The sequence below is a fragment of the Thunnus thynnus genome, chromosome 23 (assembly GCF_963924715.1).
Source record: "Thunnus thynnus chromosome 23, fThuThy2.1, whole genome shotgun sequence".
In the NCBI taxonomy this organism is placed as follows: domain Eukaryota; kingdom Metazoa; phylum Chordata; class Actinopteri; order Scombriformes; family Scombridae; genus Thunnus; species Thunnus thynnus.
Genome location: NC_089539.1, coordinates 10,314,108 through 10,334,122, shown reverse-complemented (window position 1 = coordinate 10,334,122; position 20,015 = coordinate 10,314,108). Strand labels below are relative to the sequence as shown.

Sequence of the window (20,015 nt, the reverse complement as noted above, 5' to 3'; positions counted from 1 at the left end):
ATTACTACATCCTTCACAGACCCTTTTCATTTAGAAGCTCACACACCTGCTGTCACCTGCATTCCCAACATATAGTTTTCCAAGCAGGTACACCACGGTGAGAGCGGTACATCCTCCTGTGATGCTATAGCCGTGCTTCTCCCGCTCAATCTGGGCATCCTGGGAGAGACAGAGACAGAGGCAAATGTAAATACTGTATATAGTCTGACCCTTTTCAATTCAATAGCGCTTATAAATATTCATAAATATGACTGCAAGACCCAGAAGAAGAAGAAAACTGAAGGAAAGTGAGCGAAAGGCAGACTGAGAAAATTTGATCAACTTTTCAGAGGGCGGTGTGGGCATCGTTGTAGACTATTGATCGGTTTAACCTGAACCTTTTGTTTGACCACATGTCAGTAAACAAGGATTTGTGTTGCGCATGAATAATGTAGATGGAGATATGTGAGAAGGTTTGTGTGTCGACTTTGCATGTCCAGCGCGTACAGCCTAGAGCATTTTTCCGTCCATGTCATAACGCATATTTCTGTATTTGTTTCCTTTTATCCTTTTTCTGTCTCAAACCTTCTATGTCAGGAATATATTAACATTATTTTTTTTTTCCATATTTTAACATAGACTTGCATGCATATAAACAAACCCTGCAGACAGAGCTTTCTCTGCAGAGCAGCTCTCTCCTGCAGCCTTAAGATGGTTGACGTGTTTCTACAGGGGCCGCAGCTTTAACTGATGCAGCGATAATCTTCTACAAAGGATGTCCAATCAAGTGTAAGAGTGCTTCTTTTCACTTGGGGAAAGGGTGGTGAGGGGTTGATCTGAGAGGAGCTTCCTTAGTGATTTTTTTTCCAGTCTTGGTATCACAGGGTGCAGCTTGACTGTTTTCCAGTGCCATCTAGTGGTAATATTGCACACACACTTGTAAAAACATTTCTTCTTAAAGCAAATTAGAAGAAACGTACAATACATATACAGTCATAAGGAAACACACCACTATATCAGCATATGTATATTTATTATACAGCATATTTTCCTGTATAATAAACTAAACATTAAGCTTTTAATTCAACAGAAACTTATTAGAGACATATTTAGTCAGATAATGCTTCTGTACTACACAGGGCAACAGAAATCTGAAGTCTGGGTACTGGTGTGCGGTTCATTGACAAGTAGCCAGGGGCCATGATTTCAGCTCAGACGCTTCCAATCTGTCTAAACAAACTCTAAAATGAGAAAGCCAAATGTTGTGGTCTGAAAATAATCTTTGTGTGCATCTTTTTTAAGTGTGTCTGCCTTCTTGTCCTCGGGTCAGTGCAAACACAACAGATATAACAGATACAGCGTTTGTTTATCTGCACTTGTTTGCACGTGTTGCATTTTCCTTCAGTAACTACATTTCCATATCTGCTTGGTTTCCATGTGAATACTTGCATGCCTGTTGATACTGCAGAAAAAACATATAATTTGACACATTGTGTATTCTAGTGCTCTTATTTCCTTCAAATAAGAAAGAAACCAGAAAATATTCAAAAATGCGTGACATTTTTTCAGTTTTCAAGTCCCTCAACTCATCACCAAAGTTGTGTTTCGTACCGAAGGTAATATGTGTAAATTAACTTTACAGCTGTCAGGCAGTTAACAGATAAATCACAGAATGTTAGTTGGATATTTGTGGGTAGTGAACTGAAACAAGGTAAATACATGATGAATTCACTGTTGAAACTACTCATTGACAATCTTGTCCATAAACAAAAATGATGTGAAAAAATATTACTTGACTTGTGTAAAGTACTAATAACTAATGTCACTAATAACATTAATGAAGGTTCTGTTCCAATAAGTGTTGCTGTAAGCCAGTCCAGTGAGCCAGCAAGCACAATACAAGGACAGTCGGACTGGCTCATCTAAATGTAATGCAACCATTGTTAATGTTATTAATTTCACCTGTGCTTTTCCTGCTATAACATGTCACAGCAGCCTAAGTAAGTTAGGGTGGATATTTATTTTCACAGGATGGGACTTGGAACTGTGGGCAGAACAGTGTAGGTGGTAAAAATAGCGATGATGGGCTGATGACAGAATCACCTATGACTGTAAAGTAAAACAACGGATCCCTGCAGGAGGATAATGAACACCTTTCTGCAACCTCACAGCATTTGTGTTGTTCTTATGACTATTTGGCTTATAATGATTTTGGAACAGTTTAGTCCTTGAGGGGTGGTGCCCATTTTCCATTTCTTTACGAGTGGCAGCATTTTTTTTGGCTTCATGACATATCTGACTCACCGTCTGTCTGTCACTGCCAAATCAGTGTTTCCATGAGTGGATCTATAAGATGATCAGCAATCAGAACCATTATTATTTATTGTAGAGTCAAATTCACTAGTTCAACTGTTTCTTTTACTACTCATAAACAATCATTACAGACTTTTTCAGTGTTTAACTCCAGACAAACACAAGCATATATTTGTATAAACGTAAACCAAGTAGAAAAGCCCAAAATAAATTACTGACAAACTGTTGTTCTTATGACTAAATGGCTTAGAATGATTTTGGAACAGTTTAGTCCTTGAGGGGTGGTGCCCATTTTCCATGTCTTTACGAGTGACGGCAGCCATTGTTATAAATGTCAAAATATGTTGATAGTGGAAAAATCATCAAATGGGCAGAACAAGCACAAAACGTCTGTGTTCCAGTAAGGGTGGGGCATCGCTGAAAAAGACAAATAAATGACTTAAAATCACTGTATTACTACTGTCACAGCAGCCTAAGTAAGTTAAGGTGGATATTAATTTTCACAGGATGGGACTTGGAACTGAGGGCAGAACAGTGTAGGTGGTAAAAATAGCGATGATGGGCTGATGACAGAATCACCTGTGACTGTAGAGTAAGACAACTGATCCCTGCAGGAGGATAATGAACACCTTTCTGCAACCTCACAGTACATTTCCTCTAGATAACAGTGTCAGGCAAAATTCAGCTAAAAATACCACTTTGTGGTTATATGCCTCCACCAACTAGTCAAATTGCAGTTTACATCCAGGTGTGGATGTTGCTGCAAAGAAGCTACAAATTCTAAAACATGGATGTTTCACACACATCTTCAACCCGGCAGCACAGAAGATCTATACAATCACCACAGTTTCAAGGTGGGCACCAAGATTAGTGTCATCAATTCAGTATCTGACCAAATGTGAAACAAGGTCACAATCTCCCCTTCTGTTTCTGAGTTATGGTGTTGAGTAATGGCCAGAAAAGACATGGAAAAATGTCACATTGAAAAATGTCACAAGGAAGTTGACCTTCGACCTTTTGGATATAAAATGTCATCACTTCATAATTTTATCCTATTTGACATTTGGGTCAAACTTTGTCATAATTAGTGTATGAATTCTTGAGTTATGGAAAAAAATGTGTTTTGTGAGGTCACAGCAACCTTTGACCACCAAAATCAAATCAATTCATCCTTCAGTCCAAGTGGACGTTTGTGCCAAAAAAGTAATTGCATGTGTCTCTCACCATCTCTTTGAAGGCGTTCTCTATGGCTCCTATCACCAGGCTCTCGTGCTGGATCTTCTTCTCGGTGAAGAAGCGAGGGGGAGGCGGGGTGCTGCACGGGGAACCCGGCGCGCCCGTGGCACCCCGCAGTGAGGCGGCTCGAGTCAGGGCGCGGTGAGGGCCTGGGGTGTTTCCCTGGAGGTAGGGGTTGTTGTCGGGCTCCTCCCCCATGATGGTGGGGGGCAGGGAGGCCAGGTTACGCAGGATCTCGATGACGGCCTGGAGCTGACAGGCGATGTGGTGCTGCAGCAGGCGAGAAGCGACAACTGCCGCACCTGAACCGGCATGGCCGTCGAACAAGGCCCAGTAGTGGAATACCAGTCCCTCACTGTCCTGCAGACACACATATACAAAATATGCATATGTTGATTACACATCAAGAGGCAACAGCACATAGTAACAAAGCAAATTCACAAATATAATCACATTCAAACACAATCCTGACCAAAAAGATAAAGGGATTATCATTTTTTTTGGCTTCAGGACATATCTGACCCACCGTCTGTCTGTCACTCCCAGATCAGTGTTTCCATGAGTGGATCTATAAGATGATCAGCAATCAGAGTCATTATTATTTATTGTAGAGTCAAATTCACCAGTTCAACTGTTTCTTTTACTACGCATAAACAATCATTACAGACTTTTTCAGTGTTGTGAAAAATTGTAATTTTCCACTCCTGTTGTTACAAAGAGGCTGTAATGTTTTGTGTTCCAGTAAGGGCAGGATGACCTAAAATCACTGTACTACTACTAATATGAGTCAGTGTAGACACAAAATGATCCTACAGCCCTCTTCATTACAAACACTGTAAAAATAAAATGTTTCTGTAATTTCCTGAAAATTTGTACAATCAGAAAAAAAGGGAAGAAAGCTCCGGATTGAGCTCATAATAGATGTGAGTCATCTCTGAGAGCAGATCTTTAGGAGGAAACATCATGACTCATCCTGTCCAATAGTGTGTGTGGGTGCTACAGAGGTCAAATCTTTTCTCTGTAGGGAAGAACAGGCCAAGCCCAACATATCTGTGTCACTGTACACTCTGCTCTCCTGGCAACACACATTCTTTGTCAACTAAAGTTCAGTTTTTTCCAGCTGAACTTCCAACTAAGGCTTGCAAATACCAACCTTTACATAACTGAGTGCAGTTCATTTCTTTTGGTCTGAAGCAAAGTGAAAAAGTTCACTTCAGTTTATTTAATATTTAGTTTTTGTGCATTCTGTTCTGTTAAAATAGCACCAGGATGTAGTGACTGAAATCACATGAACTCACAATTATATTTATCTTATATCTGGACCTTCTGAAACAATTCCCTGAAAGACTTCAGCTCAAGTTTTCCCATGCAGCGCAGAGGGTGTAACTTTAACAAAAATTTCCCTAGCTATTGGAATGACCTCATTCCTTAGTTACAAATGACATGACTGCTTCCACTGGGCCTAGACCCACTCTCATTTGGCCCAATCAATTTTCTATGACAGAAAACCAAATTGAAGGTAAAATTTCTTTGGAAGTGACGTAGTGAAACTGACGCACTGAACTGAAATATTCTGAACATTGATCTTAATCATTTATCATACAATATGAACTCCTGGGATTGATGAAACCTGCCTTCTTATGAGGTGACTTTTCCTTGAACTTTCTTTCTTATAGATGTTTTGTTTTTCGCATGATGGATCATCCGCAATGAATGTCAGAAACTCAGTCACATTGTCAGCTATGGTTGAGTTTTTCAACTAAATTTACTCTTAAACAGGAACTTCATTTCAAAACACTTAAGTAGCAAATGTCAAATTATATAACAGTTCAGTGATGCAAAAGGCCATTCTCTTGAAAAGGACACACCTAGAACTAAACCAATCAAGAGAAAATTAGGCCATTCTGATTGAATTGTCATTTTTCAAGGATATACATTTTGGTTATAGGAGACTGTGATGGACATTTTCTTATATTTTAATAGATTAAATAATTGATTGAGAAAAAAATCTGAAGATTATTCAGTAATGAAAAAATTCATAGCTAGACACATCATTCAGCCCTCACTCTTTGTACTTTTTTTTCAAAATGTGCCAAAACCAAACACACTAAAGCAAAAGATTCCACATGGTGTGAACGTACACTGTGACTGTCGGCTACTGATAAGCTAGTAAGGTCACAGCTCCCTGTGTGTGCCTGTGAACAAAGCTGGTTCTAAATGCATCATGCATGTACACTGTATAGCCTTTGTGCCTATATGAAGGCATTCAATCAAGTGTGTATTTGTGTACTCTCTTACCTCCCCCAGCTTGCTGTGCTCCATGCGGAGCCCCAGGCCCTCTCCGTTGGGCAGGGAGTTGCGTCTCTTGGCGGTGGGCGTCTTGCTGGGCGTGGAGGGGGGGCAGTAGCTCATTGGCCTCCTTCTCGCCACTACCACCTCACAGCATGCCTGGTCCTCATTCAGCGCACTCTTACCAGCATTAATCACCCTGCAGGAGGAAGGAGGGGGTAATGGAGGGTTAGATGGACATGATAAATACAGGCTGAGTCATAATTTAGGCTTTGCTTGGTAACTTATCTACAGCCATTCAGAAGTCTTGTTATATAAAAATCATATTTAGCAACAGACTTTTTTTCCTCTATGGTGAGTTAAAATTTTGCTACAAGTAACAGATGCACCCCTTGCTGGGATTTACCAGTCTGACAGCTGTGGTCTGGAACGAGCGGTTGAATGAAAGCCTGACATCAGATGCTTTTTGTTGGATGAAACGTTACTGGAGTCTTTCATAGTTATTAGGGCTCACTGCAGGATCACAACAATTAGTCAGAGCCACAGCCTGAGGTTTGTATCCGTGAACCCAACAAAGCAGCTGGCTTTGTATGTTTCCTGTTCCTGATGAAGATCAAATAGGAGAGCTTGTTTGTGGTACTGCTCTCCTGATGCATCGGGACAGTCGCTTCTGGGTGAACTGGAAGTCTTTGTTTCTCTATGACTGTACATACAGGCCCAAAGCTATGTGCGTGCAGCCTTACTCGGCTTTATTTGTGCCTTATTTAAAAAAGCAGACCACAGAGAGAGACCAAGACATGTAACCCACTAACAATTGGGGACAGCTCCACAATGACTGTGGTTTGGAATCTACTCCAATACTTTGGAGTAGATTGTTATTATTGGACTAGTCCAGACTTTTTTTAAATTAAAACATGTAATTATAGGTGGATAAAACCCCCAAAATTACCAAGGACATGACCTTGATATCCGCAAACGTAGATGTCACTCTGACATTTCTACTTATTGAGAAAAAGTTCTACATCCTAAATTTGACACAAAGGTTTTCTGGGTTAAAGCAAACAAATCCTTAATCTGCAGCGCTAACTTGTTACTGGCCATCTGAAAAAGGTCATTATACAGTAAACCCACTGAATGATAGCTAATGATTGCTAACGCAACTGAGCTACCAATAAATGGTGAAAAAAAAGTGAGATTATGGAGACAGCTCCGATAAGACCGCCAAGTCTGACAGACGTCTCTGGAGGGTGTTGCGAATGCGTGAGTTGAGAAAATGGAAAAACTATTTATAGACACAGACTGTAGGTTGTTTTCTGCTGGGCCGCATCATTGTTGGTTCTTAGCCTCAAATGCTTGTTAACCTCATATAGAAAGAGAAAGAGGGACAGTCATAGAGAAAAAGAAACAGCTAATCAAACACAGAGAGACTACACAGATGTGAGTATATGCATTATAATAGCATGAATATACAGTATGTTTAAGTACATATATGCATGTATGTGTTTCTTTGACTTTACAGGTAAGGACTGTTAAGATTTATCAATGTCTGGTTTATGTATGTTCCATTTTTTGGTGTCATGGAGGCCCCAACTAACAATTAATTTCATTTTCAATCAATCTGACAATTGTTTTCTTTATTAATTGTTGATATGTCCAGAAATCGTTAAATTGCTAAAAAGCTGATCATGGTTTCCCCAGCTGACGTCCTCCAGTGTCTTCCTTTGTCCAGAACAACAGTCCATAACCCAAAGATACTCAGTTTACTGTCATAGAAGACTATTAAACCACAAACTATTCACATTTGAGAAGCAGAGAATTTGGCTTTAAAAAACGATGTATCAGCTATCAAAATAGTTGGCCATTGAGTAATCGTTGCAACTCTAGCAGTCATGTTTTTTTTACGTTGCCACAAATACTTTTGTTTGCAATGATGGCCAACACCCATTCAATATTTTAATCTGAAAAACAGACAAAGAAAAAGAATCGCACAGTGAGTGAAAGAAAGAGAAAGCTGTCTGTTGCACCTGTCCTTGATACTACCTGGGTTTCAAAAAGGAGAAGGACTTTGTATTTGAAAGCGTAAAGCTGTAAAAAGCCCTCTCAAGCTGATTTTCCTTTCGTTTTTATTCTTATCTGACACAAGACATTTACAGTACATGTTGATGGATGAGCTGTAAAACCTCAAGCTGTGTCCTCTCCAAAATCTGTATAAAAAGCAGAATCCCTTGAGCCTCCGAAACATGAACGTGTGTCCTACATACGGTATCAAGGGAGCTGCTGAGCTAAGACAGACACTACTTTGGTTAAAACTTGTCATTTACCATACATGCATTGTATAAAAGCCATTATGTCCAGAAGGGCTGATTGTCACTGTGATTACCCAGCTCTGCTTTCAAACCTAATGCTTTACCACTGCACCCATAATTACAGTAGAAAATGCCCTCTGAGTTATAACAGCCATAAAACGCTCCTGACGCATCGACCACTTTTGAGCTCGTTGATACGCAGACATCCAGCCTTTGTCTGCTTCATCTAATCAGCTGTCAACAAACACAGTAATGTGATGACCTGTGTGCGTGTTATGAACATGCGCTGCTAATTTTATACGTTTATGTGAAAAAAAAACAAAAAAAAAACAGGTTTACATGCACTTTTGAACCCTGAATGTAAAAACTATCAGCAAAATCAATCCTCACCCTTCATGACTACAATGCATTCAACTCAATAATCGTATTATGTTACGGTGTTTCATGGAAGGTGCAGCTGGTGCCATTGTGTTTGTATGTGAGTGACTGAAAGTACCCTTACAACCAATCTAGTCATTATATTTCCCTGCCAATTAAATTTTTGTTTCATTTCAAACAATTAGCTTTCCTCCCATTAGGCACAAAACCTAATTTTCCCCTCCATTGTCAGACATCTAATGCCCTCTTTGTTTCTCTACCCTCTGCAACAGATTCTGGGCCAGACATCGGCCCCGAGGATGTAATTACTATTTGGTGAGGCACAATGGTTGAAAGCTTTTGCCTCTGTTTAACTCTGTACATGAAAGGAACAATAATAGCAACACATTCAGCTTATACTGAAACAGTCTAAATTCAGTACTTTGTCATGCGGATTTCGGTCAGTATAGCACAACACCCGACCGTTGATAAATACAAGGGCAAAATGGGAGAGTTTGAATGGATGGAATGGATGGTTTATATAACAAATATATGTAGTCCTAATGGGACTGTGAGGCACTAAAAATCAATAAATATCTGTGTCTTACAGCAGCAGAACGCATTTAGTCTTACAGATCTTCAGAGTTTCGTAATTACACAAGAAATACAAGCTCAAAGCACTTCTGGCACAATTATGACCTTTTTGGCAAGCACAAAAGATTTGACTAAATGACTGATTCATCTTGGCCTTTCCTTTGTTCCAAAACAAGAGTCAACAACCATGCTAGCAGCTCTGTGAGGCTGTAAATGCAAAAATACTGATGCTAGCAAGATAGCATGGTCACAATTAGGGGTGTCATTTTTTTTTTTGAGGGGGAACAGTAGGACATTGATCTTCACAACAAACCAAGTTGTTACCAGTAATTATCTGCTTTGGCTTCTATGTTTATGATTCACGTGCCCTCCTATCAGTAACTATCTAGAACTAGAACTGAATGAACTTATTACAGCCCGTTCTCACTCCCAACTCATCACATACCGAAGCCTGGTCAGGACCACTTGGTACCCCTTTAGCGTCATTTTCAACGTGCAGTATAGTCCGATAGGCTTCTATAGAATTCTTTGTACTCCCAATGCTACATGTAATGTAAACATAGGCTCTTCCGGTCTGACTTTCTGACTTGGTGGCAGGCATTTAGAATAACTATATAGAAATAGCCAGTCTTCATGCTGATGGTCTTGTTCGCTTATGCGGGTCATACAGAGGCATCGTCTCATAACCAGTTAAAAGTTCCTTGTAGTAACTTTAAGTAAAAACAGCTAACAAACACGTAACTAATGTTTTTACTTAGCGTTATGCTATTTAGCTATTGAGCCTGTGAACTCTTTAGGACACATTTCAGTGCTGCAAATTTGTTTTGACAAAACAATAATTTAGCTGCTAATAATAGCAAAGGACAACAAGCTAACACCAATGTTGATGTGGGATATAGTTAAAACGACTGATGCTAAAATCACTGTCTGTAGCAGGCAGAGTTCAATGCAAATAAAAACATACAGAAAAACGACTTTTGTTTAACACTCACTAAAAACACTTATGAAAACAGAATGGAACAATTTCTAACCCCATCCAATCTCAAATGGAATTGGATGGGGTTAGAAACTGAAATTATCATCTACTTAATTTAGCGGGTTAGCTAATATTTGCTAAGTAGCATTAAGCAGCTGAGGCTGAAGGTAATGCCATTAGTTTTGCAAGTATTTGGCCATGAAACAATGTTTTGCTTCTTGTCTACAGTTGAATGTTTGAGCTTCACTGTGCAGAATGATGTATGTGTAGAGTTTGACACTAGAAGGCTGTTTTCACATTCATCTGCTGAAAATGGAAAGTTTCTCTGTGCTCCCTCTGTAGATATAAAGGGCTCATTCTAAGGTAACAAAAACACAACATCTTATTTTAAGGTGATTATACACTGATGAAAACATACTTATGAATATTATAGCCTATTACCTTTCTGCCAAGTTTGTTCCGCTAGATGCCACTTAATTCTACACACTGCACCTTTAAAAACATGTCTGGAGGGGATCTTTAAGTGATCATAAAAAGTTATTACAATTCATTCTGAGGCAGACATGAATATGTTTACAAAATTTCATGGCAATCCATCCAATAGTTGTTGAGATATTTCAGTCTGGGCCAAAGCGGTGGTCTGACAGGCATCACCAACTGTAGAGCTGCTATCCTGCTGTTTTGTTGTAACAAGTGGAGAATGAGGTTAGGTGTGAGGTAGGAGAGGTGAGAGCCAAAGCGGCTGCTGTAATGACAACACAGGAGGCTTTAATTACAGATAAATGCTGATACGAGCTGTACTCATTAACCACACCGGCCCCAAAGAGACACTTCATGCCTGCTCTGAGTATCTGTGTGTGTGTGTGTGTGTGTGAGAGACAGAAAAAGAAAAAAGTGTCCTTGCAGACATAGCTATTGAGGAATATCTCTCCCTCCCTTTTCCAGATGTCTCTAATTTTCTCAGTATTATTCTATTACGATCCAGGGGGCGAGAGTAGATATTCCTAAAAAAGAATTAATCACTGTGAGAGGGGAATCTTACAGGAGTCAGCAAATCTTACCCAAAAATAGGAATGATGAATATGATGATGTTTTTCATGAACTGATGGTGCATTATTGAGCTTGTTAGGACAATGCAATGGGTGGAACGATAACGATAAAATTAAAAAAGCCAGTACGTAGTTTCACAGCTATCTAGAAACTAACTGTTAGACAATGGTTCATTAACAAAGTATCTACACTCACATCCTGCTCTTATCCTTGAGTAATGTGATAGTTATTCTTTAGTTAGCATTGAGTTCCTGATTTGTTCCTTCATTCACAAGAAAATGTTAAGCAAACACACTACTGGTATCAGGGTGGAGAGTGAGATTGTGTTTTTTGTGTTCAAGTGTTTAAAGACATGTGGGTTGCCAAGTGTTGTGATTTCTTTTTCTCTCCAGAACAAACATGAGCGGCAAGTTAGTACAAAATATATTCATCAGCTCAAGTCAATCTGTCTCTGTATCAGGTTCCTGTGATGCTTTGTTTTACTACTGATATGGCCTTTCATCAGTATTTAAAAAGAAATTTCCTGCTTATTTATTGTACTTAGGGTGGTGACGCAGCAGATTAGATTTTTACTTGAGAAAACATGAACATCAACATGACGGGAAATGTAAAAAGGCCCATAAACTTTCTCTGTCAAGTTGAAATCAGGAGCTTCGTGCTGCACAGTGTAGCACTCCAGCAACATCATCATCATTAAGGCTGCATTCACACCAAATCCAGAAATGTGTGAAAAACGGCAGTCCTCCCGTTCATTTGAATGGGGGCGGTGCGTTTACGCTACGGGAGGGGCTGAGCAAAAAAACGCAGTGGTTGTCTGGCAAGAAGTTCAGTTGGAGTCAACTTTTGTCAAAATGCAACCCGACATGCGGTGGCCGATCATGTAAGCCAGTGATCAGACTGAAAATGATGGGAAGAAGAACCTTGTTTACCATGTAGCACTCCACTGTTTACCAAGCAACCGTCAAGATGGAAGAGAGACTTGCCGCTGTGATGATCTTTCCAGAGCTGTACAACCCTGCCACGAGGGAGTACAAAGACATTAATCGTCATGCACTCGCTTGGCGTTGTATCGCTCTTCAAGTTGGGATTTCTGGTTAGTATTTCTACTTGTGCTACTATCAGCATGGCTAGCAAATGCTAGCAGCATGAATGACCAAAACACAATGGAGTGTAACAATATGTTACCATCTACTCACTCAATTTGGCCTTGTGCACCAGTTTTAAACCCATCGTAACAATGGGCCTTGCATTATATTATTATTATTGTTATTATAAGTTCATATTATAGTTTATTAAAATTTACGACATGACATCACACAAATAGGCCATGTAGTGGTGCGCCAACACCTCCGCACAACCCTGCAGGGAAGTGCCACATTGCCGGATTTGGTGTGAATGCAGCCCAAGCCATTAGAGGTGCATTTTCTCAAGCTATCTATTTGATATTACATTTTTTTTAAAAATACTGACCATGCCACAAGTCTGGACACTTATAAAACTATTTCTGAACACTCAACCAGGCAGATTTGAGCAGCACACTGTGGAAAGCTGCTATGCTGCACTTGTAAATGAGTTAGTATTTGTAGAATCAGCAAATCTTCAGTGTTCTGGGTTTCTGTGCGTTTTTAATATCAGATTTGTGGATCTGAATATAAGAGCGCAGATGTCTTTCTGCTACGTTGATGCTGTCAGACCCTGCAATGAAATGCATACAGTTGAGTAGGATTTCATTTCATTCCCTCAACAAACAGCGGCAAACTTTCAGAACCGCAACGGGTGTCGAAAACTAGTCAGGAAAGCTGAGCCACAATGTGAGTTTGCATCTTTTTGAACTGGATCTGGAGGCTGTTGACATGCAACCTCTCACTGAGACACAGTTAGCCATGAATAGAGCACAGCTGTAGACCAAATATCCAGATGCTGCAGGTAGAAGGTGCATCATCCTCTTGCATGTGAAACCCAGCTTGGGCTCTCGCAATTTGAATGTGATTCAGAGCTTGGAGGGTGCATGCAAAAGCCATGTTGGAGATGGATGGATGTAGGAGGTCACAACAGGTGCAGCTTTTGTTCCAAGTCTTTTCATGTAAGTGGGACCCAAGTGTGCAGGTGTAACGCCCTTATTTCAAGCTGAGGAAGCGCAAATCAGTGAAATAAACAGTTGTGATGAACACCTGCAAGTACTTGGGCCTTCATAAGACTGAACGCAGATGCTTCACATTTAATGCCACCGTGATGGCACAGCAGTCGCTTTGAGAGCCGCTGCCGCCGGGTTACTTACTCAGCGTATCCGGTGGCCCAAGGTAATCTTCTGGTTTCCTTCAGGATGAGGATGGGCCGGGCTATGTGGTCCGCGGAGCACTCGATCTCATCCGGAGACAGTCCAAGGAACTCGGGTCTCATATATGGGAATTTCAGCGGAAGCTCCGAGCCGGGGTTGCCCCCTGCACCGGAGCTGCCACCGGCCATGATTCCACCCATGAACCCGGCCACGGCGGACTTGACCCGTGTGAGCATGTTGGTGGCGCGTCGCGGCGGGGCGTCCGTCGGCCGGTGCGCGGCGCCGCGGCTCCCTTTGCCCGGATTCCCCCCCAGCTCGGCCGCGCTGGTCGACGACAGGCTCAATGGAGAACAAGAGGCGGCGGCGGCAGAGGATGAAGAGGAGGAGGAGGAGGTGGAGGAAGAGGAGGAGGAGGAGACCCTCAGATGGTTATGGTCTCATTCATCCAGAGCGGACACGGCGGCTGCAGCAGCAGGGGAGGATGATGAAAACAGCAATGATGCTTCAGGTAAAACCCAGCACACCCCCATGGAGAGTCATTGATAACAGCTCGGCCGTCTTGAAAGCGGAAATACACGAGCGATTAACGGGTCATGTGACGCGTCCGTGAACGCACACTGCAAAAAGTGTTCGCTCTATGCATGGTCTCCAAGCTTATATCTAGATACCAACTTTAAATGCATGACATAATAGAATAATATATTAAAACGTCTAGTCATATGAGATGTAATTTTTCGCTCTTGCTATTTACATTTTTCCGATTTTTTTTTCTGACTCACTCGTCTAATACAGGAGTCATGCTTGAATTAATTTAAGCCAATATAGGCTATTATCGCCTTTTCTGTAACCCGCACGTAACTTCATTGAACATAAGTATAATTCTATTTTTTTTTAAAGAACAGATATGAATAAATTTAGGCGAAACAAAATTTCAAGGCTCCTTTTTTTGCAGTGCAGGATGAGCAGAGATGGATAATTCTTACAGTGTAGGATGAGCAGCTTACAGCGGCTGACAGCAGGTTAAAGGTAAAACCGGCCTATAGCTGTAGGCTGTAGAGACCCACTGAGAGCATTATGCAGTGCCAGCACTTTCATCTAGAATAAGCGCTTCACAGTCCGTGTAGTCAGTGCTAAGACGGCCGGTTGACTAATCTCATTGTTCCATCTCTTAAATGAAAAACAACTAAACAGCCCTTTAACTTGGTGACACTGAGCCCCACAGGCGCATTAGACATTTATGAGTGTCTGGCTGTTGATATAAAACGGATGCGTGGGCGGCTGAGTCTCGATAGAATCATTTGGAGGAAACCCAAAAAGGAAAACCAATTGGGAGTTGCTCACATTAAAAAAACCAAAAAAATCTCCACATATTTTGGTGGAGCTCAGTCGTCTGGTTTGTTTTTAAAAACTCACTATTGTGTTTCATTACACTTCTGCATGATGTCACGGGGCGGTGACTTCTAACTATTTCAGATAAAAGCTATTTAGCCTAAAAGGAAAGGTCTTGGATCATTTACAAGCAGTTGTGGAAGATATTGATGGTAAGAAAAATATCATATACATTTGACTTTGTTATATAATGATAATTATTTTTGTAAAAATCCTATTTTCTTTGTGTGAAGGCAAAGACAAAAATATAGGACAGTAATCACGTTTTGAGAAATCATCATGAGAATTATTTTACTACTTACTTTTACTAGGCATAACCATACTTTAATGAGGGCTAAGCTTGTTGGGAATGGCTTTATTATTTGTTGATAAATCATTTGTAAATGCATTATAGTTTGTCTATAACTTCAGACTTATTAGAACTTATCTAGATGCTGCAAAACTGTACACGCACGCAATGACTTTCTCACGTTTTCACTATCACGTTACAATTTGGTCCCAAATTGGAGTTTCCATTTTAAAACCGATACAACCACTTTATAAACAAAAGCTCAAGGTACTCTACAACAAACCCAATTATTATCACCAGTATCATTCAGAGATATAATTTAGTATGGCACGTTTTTTACGTTAATTGACAGAATACTGTATGCAGAATCTTTAAAATGTCATGAATAGATTTTATTTTTCAATTAACTTCATACAAAGTTCAGTAAACAGAAGAAACCTTAATCAAATCAATATTTAGTGTGAGCAGCTTTGCCTTTAAAACAGCAGCAGTTCTCCTCGGTACACCTGCACATAGTTTTTCAAGGTACTTGGCAGGTCGATTACTCAAAGCATCTTGGAGAACTTGCCACAGTTCTTCTGTAGATTGAGGTTGTCTCTGGCTCTTCATGTAATCCCAGGCTTACTCGATGATATTGAGATCAGGGCTCTGTAACATACCAGTCGCTGAGGATAGTTCTTTGTGGCTCTGGCTGTATGTTTGGGGTCATTGTCATGCTTCAGAATAAATTTGGGATCGATCAAATGCCTACCTGATATTGCATAATAGAAAAGAATCTATACTTCTCAAGTGCCCAAAACCACAAAAGGATTGCGCGGTTAAACTTGTGCAAATGAGAAAGTTGCATTTGCATGTATGTAAATGAGGTAATAATCATACTTTCTCCTTTCTATGCAAACAAGCCTCTTTGCAAAAACAGTCTAATTCACAAAGACCAGCGCTAATAGCCACAAGCAGTTAGAGTGGTGCTGACTGGATAGTTGGCGTTAACTTCGAGCACACTCATTCTCTCTGCCTCTCTCTCTCTCTCTCTCTCTCTTTCTTCAAATCTTCAAGCTTGTGAGGCTTGAATGATATTGAATAGATATTGTGTAGATGTGTAGCAGAACACAGAACATTAAGTACCGTCAGATCCTGACCGATCTGGTGTTAATGAAGTTACCGCTGCTGTGCCGTGTGCGTAAATGCGCACAGCCTCTTTCTCAGTTTAGCGACGTTCTTATCGTTTCAGCTGCTGTGTGATGCTGCAGCCAGCTGTGACACACAGCCAGCCGTAACTGATGCTTCTGCGAAATTCCGGATAAATTCAGTGACACCTGTACGACATTATTGTAAGATTCAGACATTAATCTAACACATTTCACATTATAGTCATATTAATAGCTGTATTCTATTTTAATGGACATTTCAATATATTATGTTACAGATGCGAAATAGTAGAGAAGTAAAAGAAGCAAAATACATGAAAGTTGGTTTGTGATTGTGGAGAGCTCTATGTGCGCACCTCTGTTAATTAAAGACGCGCGATTTGAGGCTTTTGTGCTCTCTGCAGTTTTCATTGTGGACCAATCTCTGTGCTCAAATGTGGGGAAAAAGCCTGAAACCCTGGAAACTGCTCCGCTCACTCAAACAGACGCAAAACAAGAGCTATTTGCACTCAACTGCAAAACTTTATGGGCGTATTTGCGCCGGCATATCATTAGCGCAAAATCTTTTGTGAATAGGACCTTAACACGGGACATTAAAAACTGCAGACTTGATGACTTAGTATAAAATAATGAACCCTTGATTCTAAAAGAATTATTGAATTGACAAAAGTTATAAGTGTAGACTGATTGATTGCTCGCTATATATTAAAACCTATTATTATTATTATTATTATTATTATTATTATTATTATTATTATTATTATTATTATTATTATTATTAATGGCTTACTAACTCTTATAACTTCGTCATTGTCACATAGAAAACCACAGCCATTGTGCCTGTGACTGTGGAAAAAAATGGTATATATTGTAATACATAATGGAAAAGTAACGCACGCCAAGGGTTGTAATGAGGTGCTGATCACTGGAAGTAAACTTTAGTGTATTAAAAAAGTGTAGCATGCTCTGGTTCTGTATGCTTTTCTCTTTTATTAAGATCACATTTTGGCCCTCAGGCCAAGAGATAAACAATGATATCAGGACACAGTTACTGGTATGTTCTGTTATGTTTGCATGTTATTTTAGGCTACACCCTCGTAACACATCTGATGGTGATTAGACAATGTCATGTTCCAATAATAGGGTGAAAAAAGCAATTTAAAAAAAATCAAGTCATGATCTATATTCAGTCCATGAGGTGACAGGGTTCTCAGACAGTGGATCCAATAGTGTTCCCTCCTGGAAAGTGAAACATTCAAGTTACCTCCTCTTGGGGGGAGTGATACCGTCTCAATACCAATATATCTTAAAAAGGAAATAGGATGATTAAATTCAACAAAATGTGCTGATAACGTGTTGGATAATTCATGTTTTTGTGCTCAACTCATCTTATCAACATATGACTTTCCACAAGGGCAAGTGATAAGATAAATGACCAACTTAGTGTAAAGTGACATAACTCCTTTTATAGGGATCTCTTTACCTATGTGAGGGTGTTTAAAACTGTTCCAATAGTAAGTATAGTTACACTGATTAAGACAACCACAACTGCAGCTGCCCTCAGGGATAAGTGCTAAAGTAGCTTGGGCTGGTACTGATTGAAGGGGAGGTAAATATGAGTGTACTAGGTGGTCTCTCAGGTTTTCACCTCTTTTATATACCATGAGAGGTCATTCTTTGAATACACCATTGAGCTGACAATCAGATTCAAGTATATGCCAATGTTTTGTTATTATTCTCTTTATCTATTCTGCACCCTTTAAATACTCTGTTGTAAACATTGAACAGTCATTTGATTTTACTGTAGGTTTAATTTTTAAGAGATCAGACCTAGATCTGTCTTTTATTTTAGTGGCAGCATCATTTAGGATTTCTTGTACCCTCTTTGTTGAAAGTTGTTTTTCATTTCACTCATGTTGGGAGACTATTTTTTAACGATAAAGGATGATCAGAGTCTGCCATTAGTAAAGTATTACCAGCCTACTAGCAGTAGGTTTTCTGAACAGATCTGTATACAAGTAATTATTCTCTCTAATGATCCATAAATCTAGAAAACTGATGTGTTTGTAGTCATAATCTATAGTAAATGACAGAAATTCAGAACATGAGATGAGTATGTAAAGAAATGACTCTAGATGGGTCTTGGACCCTTTAAATAAACAAAACACATCATCCAAGTACCTCTTCAATAAGAATATATTCTCTTTGAAGCCATGATTAGAATAAATAAACTTCTCTTATATAAGTTAGAAAATGAAAGTGAAAAGGAACTACCCATAGGTACTCCATGTTTCTGAATATAAAAGGTATCTTAGAACATCCAATAGTTGTATTTTAGAATCAACTTAGCCAACTCTAAAAGACAGTTCTTTGATGGACTTCAAACAGAATTGTGTTTCAATTTCAGAGCCTCAATACATCCATTATGTGGTATGGATGTACACATAGCATTCACATGAAAGACCACTAAATAAAGTTCCTCCTTGTCTAAGAGAGGGTCGATGGAAACATTATAGATAATGTTTACTATATGTCCTGCGTCTTTTGTAAAGGAAGGAAGGTTCTGAAGGTTCTGCTAATGGTCTGATAAAATAATCAGAAGATACTTAACCAAAAAAAAATTGGAATGTAAAATTTAAATCTCTATATGTGGTATGAGACATAATGGTTTTTGTCACTTTATTTGAAGAGAACTGATTGGCTGTAGTTCCTGTCAGTGTGTTTGTTAAACGTTTTGATTCACTGACGACGTCTTGATTGTTTTTCTTACACCCTAATGGTGGAACATGTTTATCTAATCACCAGCAGATATGTCACTAGGGTGTGGCCTACACAACATACCAGTGCCTGTGTCATACTATGATTGTTGTTCTTGAAGAAATGCCCAAGGGCTGAAATGTCATCATTTCCATCTTTAGGGGTTACAAATTGGACAGACATCAAACCCTCCTGTGTGTTTATCTCCACTGAAGTGTTGACCATCGCTCAGAAATATCCACAACAATCATAATAAAAAGAGAAAAGCATGCAGAGCCAGAGCGTGCAACACTTTTTTTCCTACTCTCATATATTGTAATACACACTGAATCCCAGTAGATAGAGCCCTTACACAAAAGTAGATGGACAAGTTTAAACAGACTGGTTAAGGTAGCATGTACACCAGATACAAAATCATTTTTTAAAATGTTTGTTCAAGAAATGCTTCAAACCGTATTACACGTGATCTTGTGTGAAATAAGAGCTGCCAAGAAATACTACAGTAAACAGGTTCAGCTAAGGTCAACGGCTCTTTCATTGATCTTTGCTACCTGGTCTACAGGTCATGTCAGTATTGTGTTACCTCGTCTCACGTTCTCATTGACATGATAAATCTACAGGATGTGCAGATATACAGACTAGCCAATTATCTATTGTTTGTTTTTTAAATGCTTTTTGTGTGCTTTTATCTCTTACTCATGTGATTTTGGCACGTGTGGGTGTGTCACAGCAACGGAAACATAGCTCGATAATCTCTATTCTATTATTAGACACACATCTTTGTGATGGAAAAATGTGGGGTTTATATGATTAAAAGATGACATCTGTTTTTAAAGGCCATGTTTTGTTGGGATGAAATCAAGCCTGTTGGCAATAAGCCTATACTTGTCCAGTTGTCTCATCTTTTGTACGGCCTTGCACTTTGATGTTATTGCACAACAACACATTTCAAAGAAGTGCATTACCTTACAGTAAAACATACACAAGGACACTATCGCTCTTGCATTTCTTTCTCTACCTGCGTTGTCCCAGATGTTGTTGTTTGGTGACTAAC

At 39.6% G+C, this 20,015-nt stretch overlaps 2 protein-coding genes across 3 annotated transcripts in view; one reads left to right on the top strand and one right to left on the bottom strand.

The window, feature by feature from the left end:
* The window catches only part of LOC137175632 (protein phosphatase 1H-like), a 23,419-nt gene extending 9,493 nt beyond the window's left edge, over window positions 1-13,926 (bottom strand). The window contains exons 1-4 of the mRNA XM_067581430.1: window positions 13,379-13,926; window positions 5,827-6,016; window positions 3,517-3,888; window positions 47-159 (exon numbers count right to left, since the gene is read on the bottom strand). Of these exons, the coding sequence (XP_067437531.1) occupies window positions 47-159; window positions 3,517-3,888; window positions 5,827-6,016; window positions 13,379-13,614 (911 nt within the window). The 5' untranslated portion in view covers window positions 13,615-13,926. The remainder of the gene's footprint in view (window positions 1-46; window positions 160-3,516; window positions 3,889-5,826; window positions 6,017-13,378) is intronic.
* Window positions 13,778-20,015, top strand: part of il17rel (interleukin 17 receptor E-like) — a 23,030-nt gene continuing 16,792 nt past the window's right edge. Inside the window, exon 1 of one of the 2 annotated variants that reach the window (XM_067581427.1) lies at window positions 13,778-13,886. The gene's annotated coding sequence lies outside the window, so the exon portion shown is untranslated. Of the gene's footprint in view, window positions 13,887-14,779; window positions 14,920-20,015 lie in introns of those variants that run through there. The other variant, XM_067581428.1, reaches the window with a different exon arrangement.